The sequence below is a fragment of the Cololabis saira genome, chromosome 1 (assembly GCF_033807715.1).
Source record: "Cololabis saira isolate AMF1-May2022 chromosome 1, fColSai1.1, whole genome shotgun sequence".
NCBI classification, from domain to species: Eukaryota; Metazoa; Chordata; class Actinopteri; order Beloniformes; family Belonidae; genus Cololabis; species Cololabis saira.
In genome coordinates this window covers 47,075,678-47,093,356 of record NC_084587.1, presented here as the reverse complement: position 1 = coordinate 47,093,356, position 17,679 = coordinate 47,075,678, and the positions used below count along the sequence as shown (strand labels likewise).

The 17,679-nt window shown below is 44.1% G+C and overlaps 1 protein-coding gene across 1 annotated transcript in view; it reads left to right on the top strand.

Annotated features, from left to right (window-relative positions):
• LOC133446713 (testis-expressed protein 2-like) overlaps positions 1-16,247 on the top strand; it is a 36,162-nt gene extending 19,915 nt beyond the window's left edge. The window contains exons 4-13 of the mRNA XM_061724716.1: positions 3,259-3,459; positions 3,567-3,891; positions 4,044-4,300; positions 5,391-5,561; positions 5,962-6,061; positions 10,365-10,491; positions 11,990-12,103; positions 12,232-12,441; positions 12,822-12,942; positions 14,393-16,247. Coding sequence (XP_061580700.1) covers positions 3,259-3,459; positions 3,567-3,891; positions 4,044-4,300; positions 5,391-5,561; positions 5,962-6,061; positions 10,365-10,491; positions 11,990-12,103; positions 12,232-12,441; positions 12,822-12,942; positions 14,393-14,542 — 1,776 coding nt within the window. The 3' untranslated portion in view covers positions 14,543-16,247. The remainder of the gene's footprint in view (positions 1-3,258; positions 3,460-3,566; positions 3,892-4,043; positions 4,301-5,390; positions 5,562-5,961; positions 6,062-10,364; positions 10,492-11,989; positions 12,104-12,231; positions 12,442-12,821; positions 12,943-14,392) is intronic.
• Positions 16,248-17,679: the final 1,432 nt, after the last annotated feature.

Genomic DNA, 17,679 nt, shown 5'->3' with positions numbered 1-17,679 from the left:
CAGGTGTGTTATACATCAAAATGTGCGTCTCGATCCTGTGACAACACGCATTACTTTTTTCTCAATTCAAAGCGTTACCGTGGCGACGATAGACGCCAAAAAGCGCCCCCCCCCCTTCATCTGATTGGTCGATATCTGATAGTTCCTACTTTCTGCCATAACTTTTGAATGGTTTGACATAGAGAGTCATACAAGCACTTCCACTGCAGCACACCTGAACGTGCACAAGGGTGCGAGGGCCCGTTCATCGCTGCTTGCAGCTTTAATTTATATTTGTCTTTTTTCTGTTTGAGTATTGAGATTACATGATGTATTAAAGTTGACATCTGGTGCTCATTTCCAGCCATTTGTGTCTCATCTAGAGGGCTTCCAGCTTAGCTTTTCTCTCATTATACAACTCGTTTGAAAACCATAAATCACAAAAAAAGTGTTTGTGTTCTCAAATGGTGTCAGACCAAGCCGATCCAGCGACCCCACTCTGGCTAGTTGTGAACTTTAATCTCTCCAGGCTCATTCCACAGCTTCTCAAGTGTTGCAGCACTGCTCTGCTGCAACATCCTTAACGTCCATCTCACCCCGTCCTGTCTGAATGTGTTCTCGTTCCTGGCGGCTCCATCCAGTTCCAGTTGCAGCTCCTTTTCTCCAGGGGTCCTCTTAAGCTGGGCATACACTGTGCGATATTTTAAATCATTTGATTCAGCCCCATCTCACACTGCACGACTGGATCGCTGAGTTCAAAAGTTCACAGCCCACGAGTAATGGTCTCACACTGTACGTTCCGATGCTCTGATCATAATCCTCACGTCGGACTTCTGTGTACTGGAACTGCAACGTCAAAAAGAAGTGGAAGAGGAGGAACCCCGAAGTGGGAGAAACCTAAGATGCTCAGCAAGAACAAACGTGCTGCTTTGGCAGTTTGTGCCATTCTGTGTGGCGATAAATCAAAAAAAGATTACACAACGTTGTGATTGGACAAGGAATTGGCTGGGCAGACGTGGGAAATGCGGTCTTATTTTTCTGCTATTAAAACATGATTTGTAATGTGAATTTGCAACACTTTAAACTACAAATAATAGTTTTTGACGCGACATCAGAGATCGCGCATGCTCGCTGCGAAAGGATGAGGCCAATCGGGTTGTAGCTGCTTTAACTGTGCGATACCTTCACGAGGAGCGACCAGTGTTGAACTCTCGTCGTTACCCCACGTATACTGCACGAGGCGCAACCAACAATTGGGTCAAAATCTGACCCGATCCCAAAAATAGTCACACCAGTGGAAAATTGGTTCAAAACGAGCCGACAATCGCACAGTGTATGCCTGGTTTTAAGTTGCTGCACACAGGTCTGAGCCATCACCAATCAACTGTGTACTTAAGTTTGGTTTTCATTGTTTTGTGCTTCTTACCCTGTTGGAAGGACCTGATGATCCTTCGCCAACCGATCAATACCCCGTAGTGATCCCAGCTCTACTTTAACCGTATCGTGCCACTGTTTTTGGTACCTTAACAGAAGGATGCCACAAAGTTGGACTGTATTCATCACTTATTTTGGTGCCTTTCCCATCAAACCATCCACACCTCAACCTCTCCAGACCGCTCACTGGAAATATGACTTTTGATTACTCTCTTTTCTCCCCCTTTTTTTTTTTTTTTGGGAAGTAAGCCTGATAAATCAGTAAATTCTGGCACTTACACAGCTTGAGAGGGACGTCTCCAATAACACTGCACCCAAGAATAGAGTTGAACAGGACGATGTTAAACCATAGAGATGATGAGACGAGTGAAAGTCAAGTGTTTATGGCTTCACTTGTCAAACCAGACACTACGCAGTTCAATCTGACCAGATTACGATTGGATGGTCCTTGTTTTTCTGCTGCAGTGAAAGATGGTTGTTTTCTCTATATGACGATGTTCATACGGTGCCCGCCCCAAAAGAAAATGTTTAAATAAATGGCACCATCTGGATTTGACTAAGCAAATGGATAAGAGCCTCCCATGAGATTATTACTGCATGGATGAAGATGTTTCAGCTGGCAGCTAGTTCTTTAACCCCAACTCATGCATGAGTAGCTTCTCATTTCTTAAACAGCCTGTGGTCGTGCAAAAGAGGTTCATTTGTTTCAAAGGGGTCAAATTATTGGCAAAAAGCAAAGAAAACATCTTAAGAGATTGAAACTACTGAAACAGGGTCAAGAACTGTCCGAGTGTTATTATAATCTGGAAACTGGGAACCATCATCTCCCGGGAAGAAATGTGGTCCCAAATAATCTGGAATGATCATGATCGGCACTCACATCGTAAAAAAAACACAGTAGAAGTCACAGCTGTGTTTAATAGTGAAAGTAAATGCATGTACACGTGCAAGGAAGGAGACCCGAGGGACTGAACAGCTGTGCAGCCTTAGGAGAACCTCCATCAGTGAGACTAACCGGGGAAAAAGGCTCCAGGATAATGGGTGGATGAAGCGATGCTCCCATCATGCTTAGCGCCTACTGTACAAGCCTGTGGGGGCAGAGCTCTGATCTGGGGTTACTGCAGGGGCTCAGGTCCAGGTTCAGCACCGTTATGACGTCGGCTACCTGAAGATGCTGAATATTGATGGTTTTCCATCGATGGATCTTTTCTTCCCTGATGGCGTGGGCAGATTCCAGCGCAGCATTCATTGCTCTCAATTTGTGAAAGGATGATTCAGGGAGCATGAGACACACATGTTCACACAGGGATTGGCCAACACAGAGTCCAGACCTGAACCTCACTGAGAATCTTTGGGATGTGCTGGACCAAGACTCTCCCAGCATCAATCTGTCCTGGAGAGAAGTGCATGTTGTGAGATTGAAGAAACGTATCGAAAAGACGCTGCAGCGAATGCATGCTTACATGAAAGATAAAGATGGTTCAATAAAATATTATGGACTGTGGAACACATTATTGAACAGGCAGTGTGTGTGTTCGTTATATGTTAACCTAAACTGAAGTATTTCTATGTTAGTAAAACACATCTACGGAAGAGTATTAGGGCCATGCAGGAGAAAAATAAAAATATTTTAGAGGTGGAAGATTTTTTTTTTCATTATGCACTTCGAGAAAAAAGTCGAAAAAAAGTTGAAATGCCGAGATTAATTTCGACTTTTTTCTCGAAGTAAAAAATTAAAATCTTCCCCTCTCAAATATTTTTCCTCCTGCATGGCCCTAACACTTTTCCGTACATCATAATGCAGTGAGATTTAGTGTTTTATGCAACTGACACGTTTTCTGGCAGGGCTGGATGAATGAGATCATGAACTATGACCCGGAGACGTACCACGCCACGCTGACCCACTCCGTGTACGTCCGTCTGGAGGGCCCCATCATCCGTCTGTCCAAGCCCAACCACAACGTCGCCCGCCGCGCTGCACACAACGAACCAAAGCCCGACGTGACCTACGTCAGTCAGAAGATCTACGACCTCACCAACAGCAAGGTGTGCTTTTACACAACCGCTCCCACATGGGCGAGAACACAGAACTAGGGTTTTTAGGAAAACCAGAGCTCAGCCTCTACCTAACGGTCCCTCAAATCCTCCCTCAGGTGTATCTAGTGCCTCAGAGTTTGGCCAGGAAGAGAGTGTGGAATAAGAAGTATCCCATCTGCATCGACCTGGCCAGGCAGGACGACTTCATGTCGAAGGCGGAGGGCGACCGCTGGGAGGCCAGCGAGGCCCCGGGCCCCAGGGACGGGGCAGAGGGGGGAGGAGGGCTGCAGGAGCGAGGACCCTCCTCCTCCAGAGACCTGACGCTCTACCTGTTCGGGAGGACTGGGAGGGAGAAGGAGGAGTGGTTCCAGAGGTTTCTGGCAGCCTCTAATGTCAAGCTGGACTTGAAGAAAGCTTCCTCTGTCAGCAGCAGCAAGAAAGGTGATGAAAATGGATTTTTCTTGTTTCTTAATTCAGCACATTTTCCTTTTATTTACCCCTTTTTTTGCCCTTTTGACAAAGCTGACAGCCTCATTGAAATGATTGTTATAAAATCTATGGTTGGGAGTATCTAAGTGCTGGTGTCTCCACAGTTACGAGCTCCCACAGCCGCAGCAGCAGCCGCAGCAGCCTGGATGACGTGCTGACCTCCCGCTCCAAGGACCCCTCGTCCTCCTCCTCGTCCTCCTCCGCAGCAGCAGCGGGCGGCGCCAGGACCAGGCCCCTGCTGGACTACCACGCCTACATGGGCTCCCTCCTGCCCAGGCAGCTGGCCCTCAGCGCCTCGGCCAGCAGCCCGGCCCTGCAGAGCCTGCAGAGCCTTCAGAGCAGTCCTGGGGCCGATAAAAAGGTACCACAGGCCCTTCCCTTTATAACACAAACACCTTTTCCTCCTTCATTTCCTTCCTTGTGTAATAAAACCGTCATCTCACTTGTGACTTAACTTTATTGTACTATTAACACAGGAAATTATGGATGAGTGACTAATATGGGATGGGAATCGAGAACCGGTTCTGAACAAGAACCGGTCCCCAGTGTTTTCAATTCTTTGGAATCGTTTGCAAATTTTGCAAACGATTCTCTTTTCGATTCCAGTGGGCACGAATGACGTCAGCACACACGTTGCTAAGCAATATGCGTAAGCCAGCACTCAATAGTAAACATGAAGCCCAAGCAATACAAACGCTCAAAAGTCTGGTTACATTTCAGTAAAAAAGAGGACAACAGGGAAACTTGCAATACTTGCCAAGTGGATCTATCTTCGAAGGGAAAAAATACTATTAACATTCTAATACATTTGCGCACACAGCAACCAATAACAATCAATGAATATCGCATTTTCAATCCGCTCGGGACCAACGTCAGTACTTCTCCACCCAGCAGCAACGTTGCCATGTCCTTGGCTGATAATACTGCAGGTAACTAGTTAACTAACGAACACTGCCCATCATACTAGCGTGATAAGGGAATCAATAAAGAACTGAATCGTTAAGCAGAATCGAAAATGGAATTGGAATCCTAAAAATCTTATCAATTCCCATCCCTAGTGACTAATCTTTAGAAATATCAGTGAATTAAAAGACGACTGAGCGCAGATCTGGGCCCTCCTCACTGGGGGGGGGCAAGAAGAACAGAGGGACTGTGGGGGGTCAGTCAGTCCAACAAACTGGACTGTGCAATATTTCACAACATTTATTTATTTATTTTTCTATTCATTTATGGCAATGCACTTTTTATTTTTATTTTTATCTTTTTATGGTTGTTTGGTTTTTGGGTGTTTGATTTGTAAAGGACAGTGCCGAGTGTGTGAGATGGAGAGTCAATTTCCCCGAGGGAACCTCCCAAAGGGATTAATAAAGTCGTCTGGATCTGAATCTGAATGAAGGATTCATTCCCGTCTGGTGCTTGTGGTGTTTACGGCGAGTCTTCTCCTCCTCCAGCTTCAGAGCCCCGCTCCGGCTCAGGTGCAGCCCCAGGGGGAGGACGAGGACGAGGACTCCGTTGCCTGGCTCAACGCAGCGCTGGGCCGGGTCGCCTGGGACTTCCTGACCGAGCCCTACTGGGGAGAACTGGTCTCCAGGAAGATTCAGATGAAGCTCAGCAAGATCCGGGTGAGTGGAACGGAGCTCAGCACGAGACGGAGGTGAATGGAGACGAGGGAGAAACACTTTCCGTTGCCTTCCTGCAGAAACTGTTCACACAGCGGTTAAATGTCAGTGTGTCGCTGTTCCGGTCTCTTGACTGTCCCTGTAAACACGCCTCATTAATGTGTCCTCTGGAACTACTGCAGGTTCAGCTGTGGAAAAGAGTCCTGGAGGGACCGACACAGATGTGTGTGTGTGTGTGTGTGTCTATAATGTCTTTCCGTTTCTCCATGTGTTGCAGTAATCTTGTCAGAATGCTGCACTGTTCAACGATTAACCGTTTCTGATAGATGAAAGCACATAACGGTGAGACAGCTGTGTTCCTCTGCCCGGCTCCTGCACTCACGTGTTTACTCCTCTCTTTCAGTTGCCTTACTTCATGAACGAGCTGACTTTGACTGAACTGGACATGGGCTCAGCCACTCCCAGAATCCTCGGGGCATCTACACCCTACGCCGACCATCGAGGCAAGACACACATTCACTTTACACCACAGGCCACATGCACACACACACACACTTAGTAACGGTGACCGGTAACAGCCAGGTGTCAGAACTACGCATCCTTCCTTAGACGAAGCTGGTCGTTTGTGAGCAGGTCTTTCACGCCGGGTTTTATCCCAGATAAGTGCAGACACAAGCTGGACGCTTCCAACCATCAGGTTTGACTTGGAAATAGTTTGGTAGAGTTTGCAAAACGTCCGGTTTTAGTTGAACTGCAATCATTTATGTCTAATGTGACACGTAAAAGACTTAAAGAGCAATAACTAAATCCCACTGATTTTATTTATTTATTTTCTTCTTCATCTTGGTATCCCTGTAGCAACTTCAAGTCTCTTTCCAAACATGAATAATTCATCCCCAGAGGATGCACATGCACAAATCCAGTTTGGTGCATTTGTGACGGGGTTTTCACTCGTCAGCTCCCTGTCACTTTTAGGGACTACACGGTGATCCGCGGCTGCAGCCTCCATCCAGACACCAGCATCACTGCTGATGGTGAAGCAACAGCCGTCACAAACACAATCAGCACTCTACTCTAATCAAGAGCCAATGAACAAACAAGAGTCTTAAAAATAGTTACACATGTCACTTTACAGGTAAAGTAAATGTGAAATGCAGGTTTTTGAAACCCAGTAATGTGAATGTTTCTGTTCAAAAGGAGCGTTCAACATCTATTATGTCCTAAATATCTAAGTACAGCTGGCTTCTGTTGTCTATTTATGGTTATTGACAGTTTATCAGCTTGACTAATGACAGACGAGGACATTTCTGCACAAACAGCCGTTTTTATACACTTTTTCTACTTCTGTGGGTTTTCTTAGAGGCTTAAAACAGCACTTTCCCCTGATGTGTGCAGATTACACTGCATAAATTGATGGTCTCTTCATCAAGCGTATCTTTGATTCACATCGTATCAGCCCATGATGAAAGTTTCCACTCCTGACCATCTAATAATAGATCTGGGTTGTTTAACGCTGGTGTTTTCCTTCACCGTCCATGCATCGATTTGATAAGTTGTTTAAATGGACCTGAGCATTCTCTTTGTTGTTATGAATGGTGCTGGTTGCTCTGAGCTTCCTGACTTCCTGCTTTGAGTGGGCAGATGGAGATCTGAGCTATAATTTATGCCTGATTGTACGCTGGAATCTGCATAATTTCCTGAGGCAGCGTGCAGGTTGCTAAATGCATCAGAAGCAGCTTTTATTAAACACTCTGGGACCATCAGGTGAAGGGGCACGAGGAGCAGAAGGAGGAATCACAGCAGTAAACTGGAGAGATGCTAGAAAGAGGAGCCAGCAGGCTGCCGTTCCCGGCCCTGCAGCTCTGCTGCACTCTTCCTCCTTCTCTCTTCCCCTTACGCTCCCTTTCATTTCATTTAATCTTCCTCTTTGCTCTTTTATCCTTGCTGCCTTTCTTCCTCTCGGCCTTGAGTCATTGCCTCATTTTAACCGCCGCGGCGCTCAGGTTACCCTGTAATGAGAGCAGGAATCGATGGCGTCTCCAAGTGAGACGTGCGTAGCAACATCCCTCATCGGAGCGGGTGCAGGTTCAACCAGAAAGACCTTCCTGACACGGCAGTTAAAACAAAGTCCACGTGCTCAGAGCCCACCAGTGTTATCAGAGTCGTATTAAGGTTCAGCAAGAGGTTCGTTTTCAATCAAAGATCCATGTTATCAGTCACAGGAAGTGCGGCTGAAGGCTAGGGTTGCCAACTGTCCCTTGAACAACGTAATCGATCCGTATTTATAAACTAAAATACGCTTCCCGTATTGAGCTGAAAAGGGACGCACTTTGTGTCATATTACTGTGAGAGTCAAAAAATAGTCATAAAATGCCAATGGAAAATGGCATTGAGCTGTTGAGTTTACAATTTATTTTTTTTCTGTTTTACTACAACTGTAGCCTACATTCATGGCCTTTGATGCACAAATATGTTTACAAGTTTTTATACAGACTTTCTGTTTGCACTTTTGTTATTGCACTAAAAATGTGCACTATTACAGAATGGATGTTCTGCTTTCTTTCTATTTTATATGAATTTATACAATTTTACGTTAAGCAGGACAGATTTCTGTTTAAGAAAGATACTTATTTTATTCAGTTCATTTTGTTATTATGTATTAAAGTGAATTGCTGGATAATAATTTGTTTTCCATTTGTTCATGGCATTCAAAAATATGCATTTAATTCAATTCAGGTTCCAGTCAAATAGTTAAAAAATCGTTTCACTCACAAAAAAAGGGGCAAAAAAAATTCACCACCAAGGTGAAGGCAATCAGGTTGGCCGGCCCTGCTGATGAGGTTTCCCTTATTTATTCTTCAGGGAGTTGGCGACCCTACTGAAGGCTGCAGAGGCGTTTAGCTTTGCTGTGTTTGCATCTGATCTGATCAGAAGTTCTGCCCGTGCACATAGTCGGAGCTGCTTTTGATTCCAGATCCTCCTGCAGACGGTGCCGGTTCAGTTTGTCCTTCTTTATAAGTTGAGGGCGGCGTTGCGGTGGCTCCGTCCTTCAGGCTTCACCTCGTCTGGCTCCTCTCCTTCCTGGAACCAGCGCGCTGAGTGCAGAGGATCAATGGGCCTCCTCGGCTCTGTGTTCACATATATCCCAGCAAGCAAATGGCTCATCTGTCCTTCCTTGGACTTGTGTGGTCACGTCCATTAGTTGTATTTCCCTAGGAAGAGCCCCCTCTGCTGTGCTTTAGCCCGGCGAGGCGGCGAGGCCCACACCCGCCTCAGCACATGAGCACGTCGCCCCGTCCTTGACGCCGCTGCATTTCTGCTCTGTGTTTATTTTTACAAGGGAAACTTTCCTAAGCCTGTGATCACAGTTGGTCTAAACTCGTCGGTCATGCTTTGATTTCCTCTAAACTTTTTTTCCTCTTTGCACTTGCGGATTATGACATCATGCAGCATAAAGGGCATCTGGTTGCCAGGTGCTCAAACAGCCGGGCAGGGCTTTTGCTGCTCTGCTTCAGACCACACATCTCCCCTGATCTCAACACCAGTGACTGGTGAAACCAGACGTAATCATGTATTTCATCCATCCATCCATTTTCTATAACTGTCCACAATAATTAAAAGATCAAATGAACAGCTCTCATCTTCCCACTCACCTCCTCTTTGCTTTCTCTTCTTTCAACGGTTGCTGCCCTCCAGTGGCAGAAAGAGAAACTACATCAAAATATGTCAAGATGGGGCTCTTGTGCTCAAAGAAGTGTGATCCTGTGGTTTGGGGAGGAGGGTGAATCTGCAGCCTCTGGTAGGAGCTGGTGGAGGATTCATGTCATCTAGATCAGTGGTTCCCAACCTTTTTCCATGGAGCCCCCCCTACTTGTGTCTAAGACCAGCCGGGCCCCCGACCCGTACGTACTAGCGCCAAAAGAGTTACAAGTTATTCGTTACAAACCATTAATTGAAAAAAATTTACATTAATTATGTTTTTTTTTTATACATTTCTCTTTGGTTTACCCTGTATACATATGACTTTGTTTTTCTCACCTTCATTTTGTGTCACCAATGTATAAAATATGCACAAAAAATAATTGCAAGGACATAAAAATATTTCTGAAAAATGTCTCTCTTTAATATGAGAGCAAAATGTTTTTACATTTTTCCTTTAACAACCTGTCGGAGTAGTAGTATGATTAAATGTTGAATAATTATATAATATTTTTTTAAGTTTTTATCCTGCTAAATAACTTAGTATTTTAAAATGACCAAAATATATTTCTAAGTGGGTTTATACAGACTTGGATTACTGTATTCCATTAGTTGTGTTATTATGATTTTTTTTTATATATTTAACATGCGCAAATATAATTTTTAAAACTACATATCCTCAAAGCAGACAAAGTTTCGCACCCCCCCCAGAGATCTCTGGCGCCCCCCCAGGGGGGGCCCGGACCCCAGGTTGGGAGACACTGATCTAGATTACAGCAGATTCAACTGAGTAGCGATGAAGTGGCGATGAAGCGATGAACAACAAAAGGGCATAAGATAAGATGATTGCATTTCCAAGACTCAGACAGTGAGTTCATTCAAAGTACAAGTCTGGAATCAAAATGCATCATATAAAGTATTACTATTACCATTTCCATTACAAGTTCATGGGTTCTGCTCTTACTTTCACTACCTTTTTATTTCCTTTAGTGCCTTGTCCCCAGTGAATAAACACATGATAATATTAAAGAGGAAGTGGGTGAACCTCTACGGTGAACTCCAGCGTGTTGTCGTCAGTGTTTCTAACAGTCGTCTTGTGTTCACCAGGTCTGTGGTTTGAGCTGGACGTGTCCTACAGCGGCTCCTTCCTGATGACGCTGGAAACCAAGATGATCCTCAACCGCTTGGGAAAGGAGGGGGACGGCCTCCGCCTGGGGGAGCTGGGGAAAGAAGGGTAAGGCCGTCTAAACGTGCACCTTTCATAGCGGTCGTGGTCGGATTTACCGCCGTTCCTGCTCCGACTTGGGCCAACGTTGCTGGACTCGTCTGCTGTTTGTCTTTAAACCCTTTCCCTCTTTTCTGTCTTTCTCGCACCCTTCGCTCTCCCCTTCCTCTGAAATCTGTCACTTTTCTCTGGACTCTCCATCCACGCGGCTGTTCGTGGGATAATCTCTGCCCTTGGTGAGTTCTGCTCCACTTTCAGCGCCGCTGACTCTTTTCTTTAACTCCACCAGCATCTCATTTAATTTCATTTCTTTGGTTTGCTTTCATTAATGCATTTCCTCATTTTCACTTCTAAAATCCCAGAGATAAAAGCAAATATCAAGATGTGTCAAATGCAGCCAAGCTTTTCTTTGTGAATCTCATTACAGCAGGTTGTTCAGGGATGTTTGTTTGTTAGCTGACTGGTAACTGTGTTCACAGCAATCAGTGAAATGCATTGATGGGCCGATAAATGACGGGATGTGCTGCTCTTAGGGCCAGACTGTGTCACTACACAAGCAAGGAGCTTTCCATTCAGATTTACATCTGAAAAGAACATATTAATCTACAGATTAATGTCAGAACAATTTGGATACAGAAGCCAAAGAATGCAAATCAAACATTACATTTAAAAGAATTATAAAAGCCAGTTTGATGAAGAAATATCATGATAATTGTTAAGTTAGGTGGGTTTTCTTTTTTTCCTCTTTTTTTTTTTCTCTGGCTTTAGCACCATTGTCATATTTTTCTATCTATCTGTGTTGGACGACAGCTATTTTGTGTTATTTTTATTACATTAATTGAAATTTGCTTTCTTCGGAAAAAGGGACATAAAATAAGCTTAGTCTTCTTTCTGTTCCCTTTCATTCAAGGACAGAGACTTGTTGTAATTATATTGAACTGTTTTGTTTTTCTTTTAATGAATGAAATAAAGAATAAATTAAAAAAATAAGTAAATAAATAAATGACCTAGCCTGAGAGCTCGCGTTGGGACGCGCTGAACTGGTTTCTACTGGGTTCTGAGGTCAGGAACAATAGGAGTAGTATCCCCTTCCTTCACACCTGCTCCTGAAACCACGTGACTGGAAAATGCCCGTTCACTTCAGACGAGCCGGGAACACTCGCACCGTCCTGGGCTTTGGGAGCGCCGTCGCCTCCACGCGTGACTGGAAGGGTTTGTCTTAATATAAGCATGATTGTTTTACTTCAGAGAGATTTCCTACTCACCCTTTGGGGCTACACCAGTGAGGTCATCCTGAAGTCTGTGATACTTCCCTCCATTTACTGTTTCTGCCTGTGATCGGCCCTCAGAACAGCATTTCTGGGGTGTTTGCTGGAACCGGAGCTCAAATGTGAGATGAGATAAGGTTAAGATTAGGGTTTGGCTTTAGCTGTAATTAACGAACGGAAGTCTGGGCAGTTCCCAGTGAAGATATCTGCTCCAACCTGCGTGTGTTTGTCCGTTTCAGACCCAGGCCTCGGACGTACTGCCTGGCTGACAGTGATGAGGAGTCTTCCAGCGCAGGTTCCTCAGATGAGGAAGATTCCTCAGACGTCTCAAGCGAAGCAGCTGGAGCTGACGGGTGAGAAGGAGTTTGTGCATGGTTCCTTTGCTGCTTTCACTTGCTGTTTGACTGATACTGCAAAAAGATTAAGAAGATTAAAAGTGCAGGTTCCTGTTTAACTCCAAATGTCCTGTGATTGAATGCAGTTTTGTGGGAGGACATAAGCCGAGCAAGATCATGCGCTTTGTGGACAAGATCACCAAGTCCAAGTACTTCCAGAAGGCCACGGAGACGGAGTTCATCAAGAAGAAGTTGGAGGAGGTGTCCAACACGCCTCTGCTGCTCACGGTGGAGGTCCAGCAACTCCAGGGAACGCTGGCCGTCAACATCCCGCCCCCTCCCACCGACAGGATATGGTATGTGGAGGAAGCATTGTCTGACTGTTGCATCATCAAAACGCCGCGCACAGTAAACATCCTTGTTTGTCCCCGTTATAAACAGTCACATTATCCTGGGAGGCTGAACTTTCCCCCTGACGGGAAACACAATCAAGTCTGTCGCAAACAAAGCTCTTTAGTGTCAGGAGTTACTGAGTCAGAAGTCACTTATTTTTGAATGAGAGATTGCTGAGATTAAATATGCGCCGGGGTGGAATGTGCAAGTTTAGTCACTTCAGCACAAAGTTCGTGCTTTTCTGAAACCAACGAGGTTTCAGCGCTCGTGGCTTCGTCTCGCACCACCGCCCTCCAGTGGCACCTCGGCAGCGTTTGTTTACGATGGACGTCTTCTCTTGCAGGTATGGATTCAAGACTCCACCGCACCTTGAGCTGAAGGCCCGGCCCAAACTTGGGGAGAGAGAGGTGACTCTGGCTCATGTTACAGACTGGATAGAGAAGAAACTGGAGCAAGAATTCCAGGTAGGACTTCTACTTTTATTTCTGTGAGAAGCATCTGTAATTGAATGTACTCTCACAGTGCAACAGTAGAGCAGTGTTAATGCCTGCAGTGGAGAAGAATGCCTTTATTGTAATTGAATATAGCACACTTAACTAAAATTATACTTTCTATCATTACAATAACAACTGCATTACAGACACACACACACACACACACACACACACACACACACACACACACACATGCAGGTGATATCTTACAAAAACGAAGTGCTTGAAATGAAATTCCATAAATACAGTAAATTGGGAGGGTTCACTTCATTAATGCTGCCGATAGAAGCTGAACCTGCAAGTGCAAGTATTTAGAGTTCTATAGCATCTGCAGCATTTGTATTATCTGCAGCATTTGTAGTATCTGCAGCATTTGTAACATCTGCAGCATTTGTAACATCTGCAGCATTTGTAACATCTGCAGCATTTGTAACATCTGCAGTATTTGTAGTATCTGCAGCATTTGTAGTATCTGCAGCATTTGTAGTATCTGCAGCATTTGTAGTATCTGCAGCATTTGTAGTATCTGCAGCATTTGTAACATCTGCAGCATTTGTAACATCTGCAGCATTTGTAACATCTGCAGCATTTGTAACATCTGCAGCATTTGTAACATCTGCAGCATTTGTAGTATCTGCAGCATTTGTAACATCTGCAGCATTTGTAACATCTGCAGCATTTGTAACATCTGCAGCATCTGTAACATCTGCAGCATCTGTAGTATCTGCAGCATTTGTAGTATCTGCAGCATTTGTAACATCTGCAGCATTTGTAGCACCTGTAGCGTCTGCAGCATTTGTAGCACCTGTAGCGTCTGCAGCGTCTGTAGCGTCTGCAGCACCTGTAACGATTGTAGCGTCTGCGGCATTTGCAGTGTCTGCAGCATCTGTAGCAGACGATGCAGTGAGTGTGTAATAACCTCTGCAGTGTTGCTGTCCAGACTGAAACACCTTGGCATGGAGCTTTGCTTCCCTCAGAGGAAGTACAGGGTCTAGCGTCCATCTGTTCACTAGCTTTCACTTTTCTGAACTTGGGTCGTGTGGGCAGCAGGGAGGTCCTGACCCGCTCCTCCTTCCTGCCCACCTCCCCCCGCTCTTCCAGGGAGTGCTGAAGCGTTCCCAGCCCAGCTGAATTACACTATCTCTTCAGATTACTGACATGAACAGCCGGGAGCCCAAAGATGGAGACCCTCTCCCCTCTGTCAGGGTCTGTCCTCCTGCTGGTGTCGCCTGAACTGTGATGCACTTCCTCAAGTAGTTGATGGCACATCACCCTCTGTATCTCGTATGAACATTAAGAACAGATTCTTATTTACAATGTTGGGCTGGAAAGTGCCCAAAAACACCAAAAACACTTGAGGAGTGAGCGAGGAGGGTCACAGCTGGCTACTCACTACGTGCATCTTTCTCTCCTCTCTTAGAAAATCCTGGTGATGCCAAACATGGATGACCTGTGGCTGACTATCATGCACTCTGCCATGGACCCACGCAGCGCCGGCGGCCCCCCGGCCGCCCCCCCGGCCAACCCGGACCCCCCCTCGTGCGGGACGGATGACACCGGTCAGCCTTGAAGATTGTTTGTTTACAGTATTGCGTGAAGTTTATGACATCTCAAAATGGAAACTGGAGCCAAAGTCTTTAGCTGGGACACTATTGTAATAAAACCACATTCCCTGGGCGAGCTGCTTTCTCACCCGCCACATGAGAAATTCTATGAATTTTACACAAAAGAAATAAGCGATGAAGTTGACCAAGTAGACACTGAAGACAAACTGTTGCTTGCTGCTATGTTGTTAATGCTCATGGATGATAAGACCTTATCAGAGAGCAACCGGTATCTGAAGGAGGGTCATGGGTTGCTGAATAAAGGCTGACATATACTGTACTGGTATATAGAAGTAAGTAATCATTGATGGGGATTCATTCACCAGGTACCTTACAGTCTGCTGACCAGGATGCAGCTTTACATGCGGCACGTAGACTCAGAGTGTGGTAATATATTGACTTTAGAGGAGTTTTATAGTGACACAGGTTAACACACACATGTGAGATGCTCGGATACTTGCCGTTAGGTTTTTTTTTTTTTTTTAAATCAAATCAGGAGTTGATCAACAGTATTGCTTTGTGCTGTGACCTGACCTTGTTTGACTGCCAAACCCCCGTCTCCTATGCCACTGATGCCGTTAACCGTACCTGCATGTGTGGAAGTCGCTCCAGAGCAGGTGATGTAGTACGAGTGTCGTTCGCGGTTTTGAATTCCCGATTAATGACCGATGCCTAACACTATAGTGCAATGATAGAGATGCTGCAGGCTTCAGTGTGATCCTGTATAGACTGTTTATAGGAAGTGTACGCCTGACGAAGAGTACGAGGCCTCTATCGCGTCTATTGAATGTATGTATGGATGTTTTTGGTTCTAGTTCTTCGTGAATGAACATATTTTTACCTAGAAATTTGACTGGGGATATGCAAATAATTGCACAATACATGTTTGTTTTCTTTTTTTTTTTATTTTAATTAACCTTACATATCTTTCTGAATGTGTAAATGAATGACTATGCTTACAGAGTGTTGCATTCGTCTGTGCATCACTTGTACCTAACGGTATATTTATGTTGGAGATGAAATTGGGAGCGAGTTGAAATGACCACTTTAAATGTGACAGTGCTTTAAAAAGACTCTACCTGCCATGCTGTGTGTGCACGGACGCCGCAGGGCGTGTTTAACAGCACTCAAGTTAAGCTGCAGACAGAATTCACGACGGACCTGCTGCCTAAAACGTGTAGCCAACAGCAGGTTCCTTTTTCTACAAAACTCTTAAATAGCCAAAGGCCTTTAGAGCTTAATCCCTCTCTGTGCGTACAGGTACACGTCTACTATTGCTAAAGCATTTGGAGCTCATATTTACAAATGTCCTGCAAAAATAAATGTGTTAACTTTGTTTACAGGAGTCCTTGCCTTGTTGTCTTTTCCGATCCTTGTTAGGATGACGAAACACTGTAACGCAGCTGATCTTTGCAGTGTTTCTTCTCCTCTACCTGCTTGTCTCTAAGTATTTTTGAATGATTATGTAAAGTGGGTTCTGGCTTCGGTTTTTGTATACTACTTTAGTGTAACCAGAATGAAACAAGATTTTTGAGGACATATGAAGATCATGACATGATTTGTATCTGTGAATTGTGAATGACTTTTTGATGATTACATGTGTAATTTTAAGGCCAAATTCAGTAATTATGTGTATCTGCCTTATTTATAGAGCACAATAAATCTGTTAATGACCACCTTGTTGTTTTGAGCTTGGATTAATTTGGTCTGGGGGAGATGGGGAGGTTTGTCATCTCTACAAACGGACAGTTTTCCTTTGTCATTTAGAAATAATTGGCCTACTTAAGTCTTGCACCCATGCCTAAAGTCTGTTTAGTTGTTGCATGTTGAAAAGTTGAATCAATTGAGATTTAAACCATAATGGGTTTTCTAATAAAAATATATTGTATTATTGTAAACACATTGTTGTGATTTGCAAAAGTTGTAAATCCATATCTTTTTCACAAACCACAGAACATAGAATATAAATTAATATTGTAAACTTAGGATTTCTATAATTTCATTATCAGCCAATGTTTTGCTTATTTTACCAATTTATTCACATCATATTGACTGTTAAATGAAGAAAGGACGTGAGATGACGTGAAAAACCAACCCTGTTATGAGTGCGGATGTTGCATAGTTTGTCCAGCAGAGGGCGCCCTGCACGGTGTCCGGCTGACCCAAGCAGCGTTTGAAAAAAGCTTCAGGGCGGTGTTGCCTGCGGAGTCTATTTGTGAGAATAGAACAAGTTTATTTTCAGCCTGAACTGTTGTCTAGTGACTAATAAAAAGCACAGATAACAAATGTTAGAGAAATCTGCTTGCATTCCATGTTCCTGGGAGAAAACTATATGAATATATCAGAATATTGCATTTTTACAGCACCAAAATGTCAGTTTCAGTCTTAAAATCTCATTGATTTAGGTTTATCAAAAAAAAATATATATATATTAATAGTAAAGCACCTTTAAAAGTTTGGATGTATCGAGCAAAAAGATGGAATGTAACTGGTTTAGAAGTCAGGAAAACTTGGAGGAACATAAAATAAGCTCGTTAATGTGAAAAACTGTTCTGATCATTTTTTATATTGTATAATGTTCCACAGTTTCAAATTGTGTGGACTTTGACTCATCTAAAATGCATATTATTACCAAAGAGATTCAGAGAAACCTCTGTATGCATGGGATATGACTGATAATCAGTATGGGATGCCCTTGACATGTGGCACTGCATTTATAACAGGTATTATCTATAATGGAAATCATTGCAGGGGCTCAAGAACATCTATCTGTCTTAAAGGAAAGTATAAAACTCTCCTGTGGTCTAACAAATCAAAACTCGAAATCCCTTTTGGAAACTGGACACTGACTCAACTGTGACACTGTGACTGAACGAAAGAGAAGAAGGACCATCTGGCTTGTAATCAGCACTTAGGCTGCATCTCTGATGGTATGGAGGTGTATTTAGTGCCCAAGGAACAAGCAGTTTGCTCACCTGGAAAGGAAACATCAATGTATGCAGATTTGAGAGGAAATTATTGCCCCATCCAGACAAGACCATCCAGATATTTTTCAAGGATTTGCAGTTTTCAGCAGAACAATGTTAAACGACATGCGGCATCC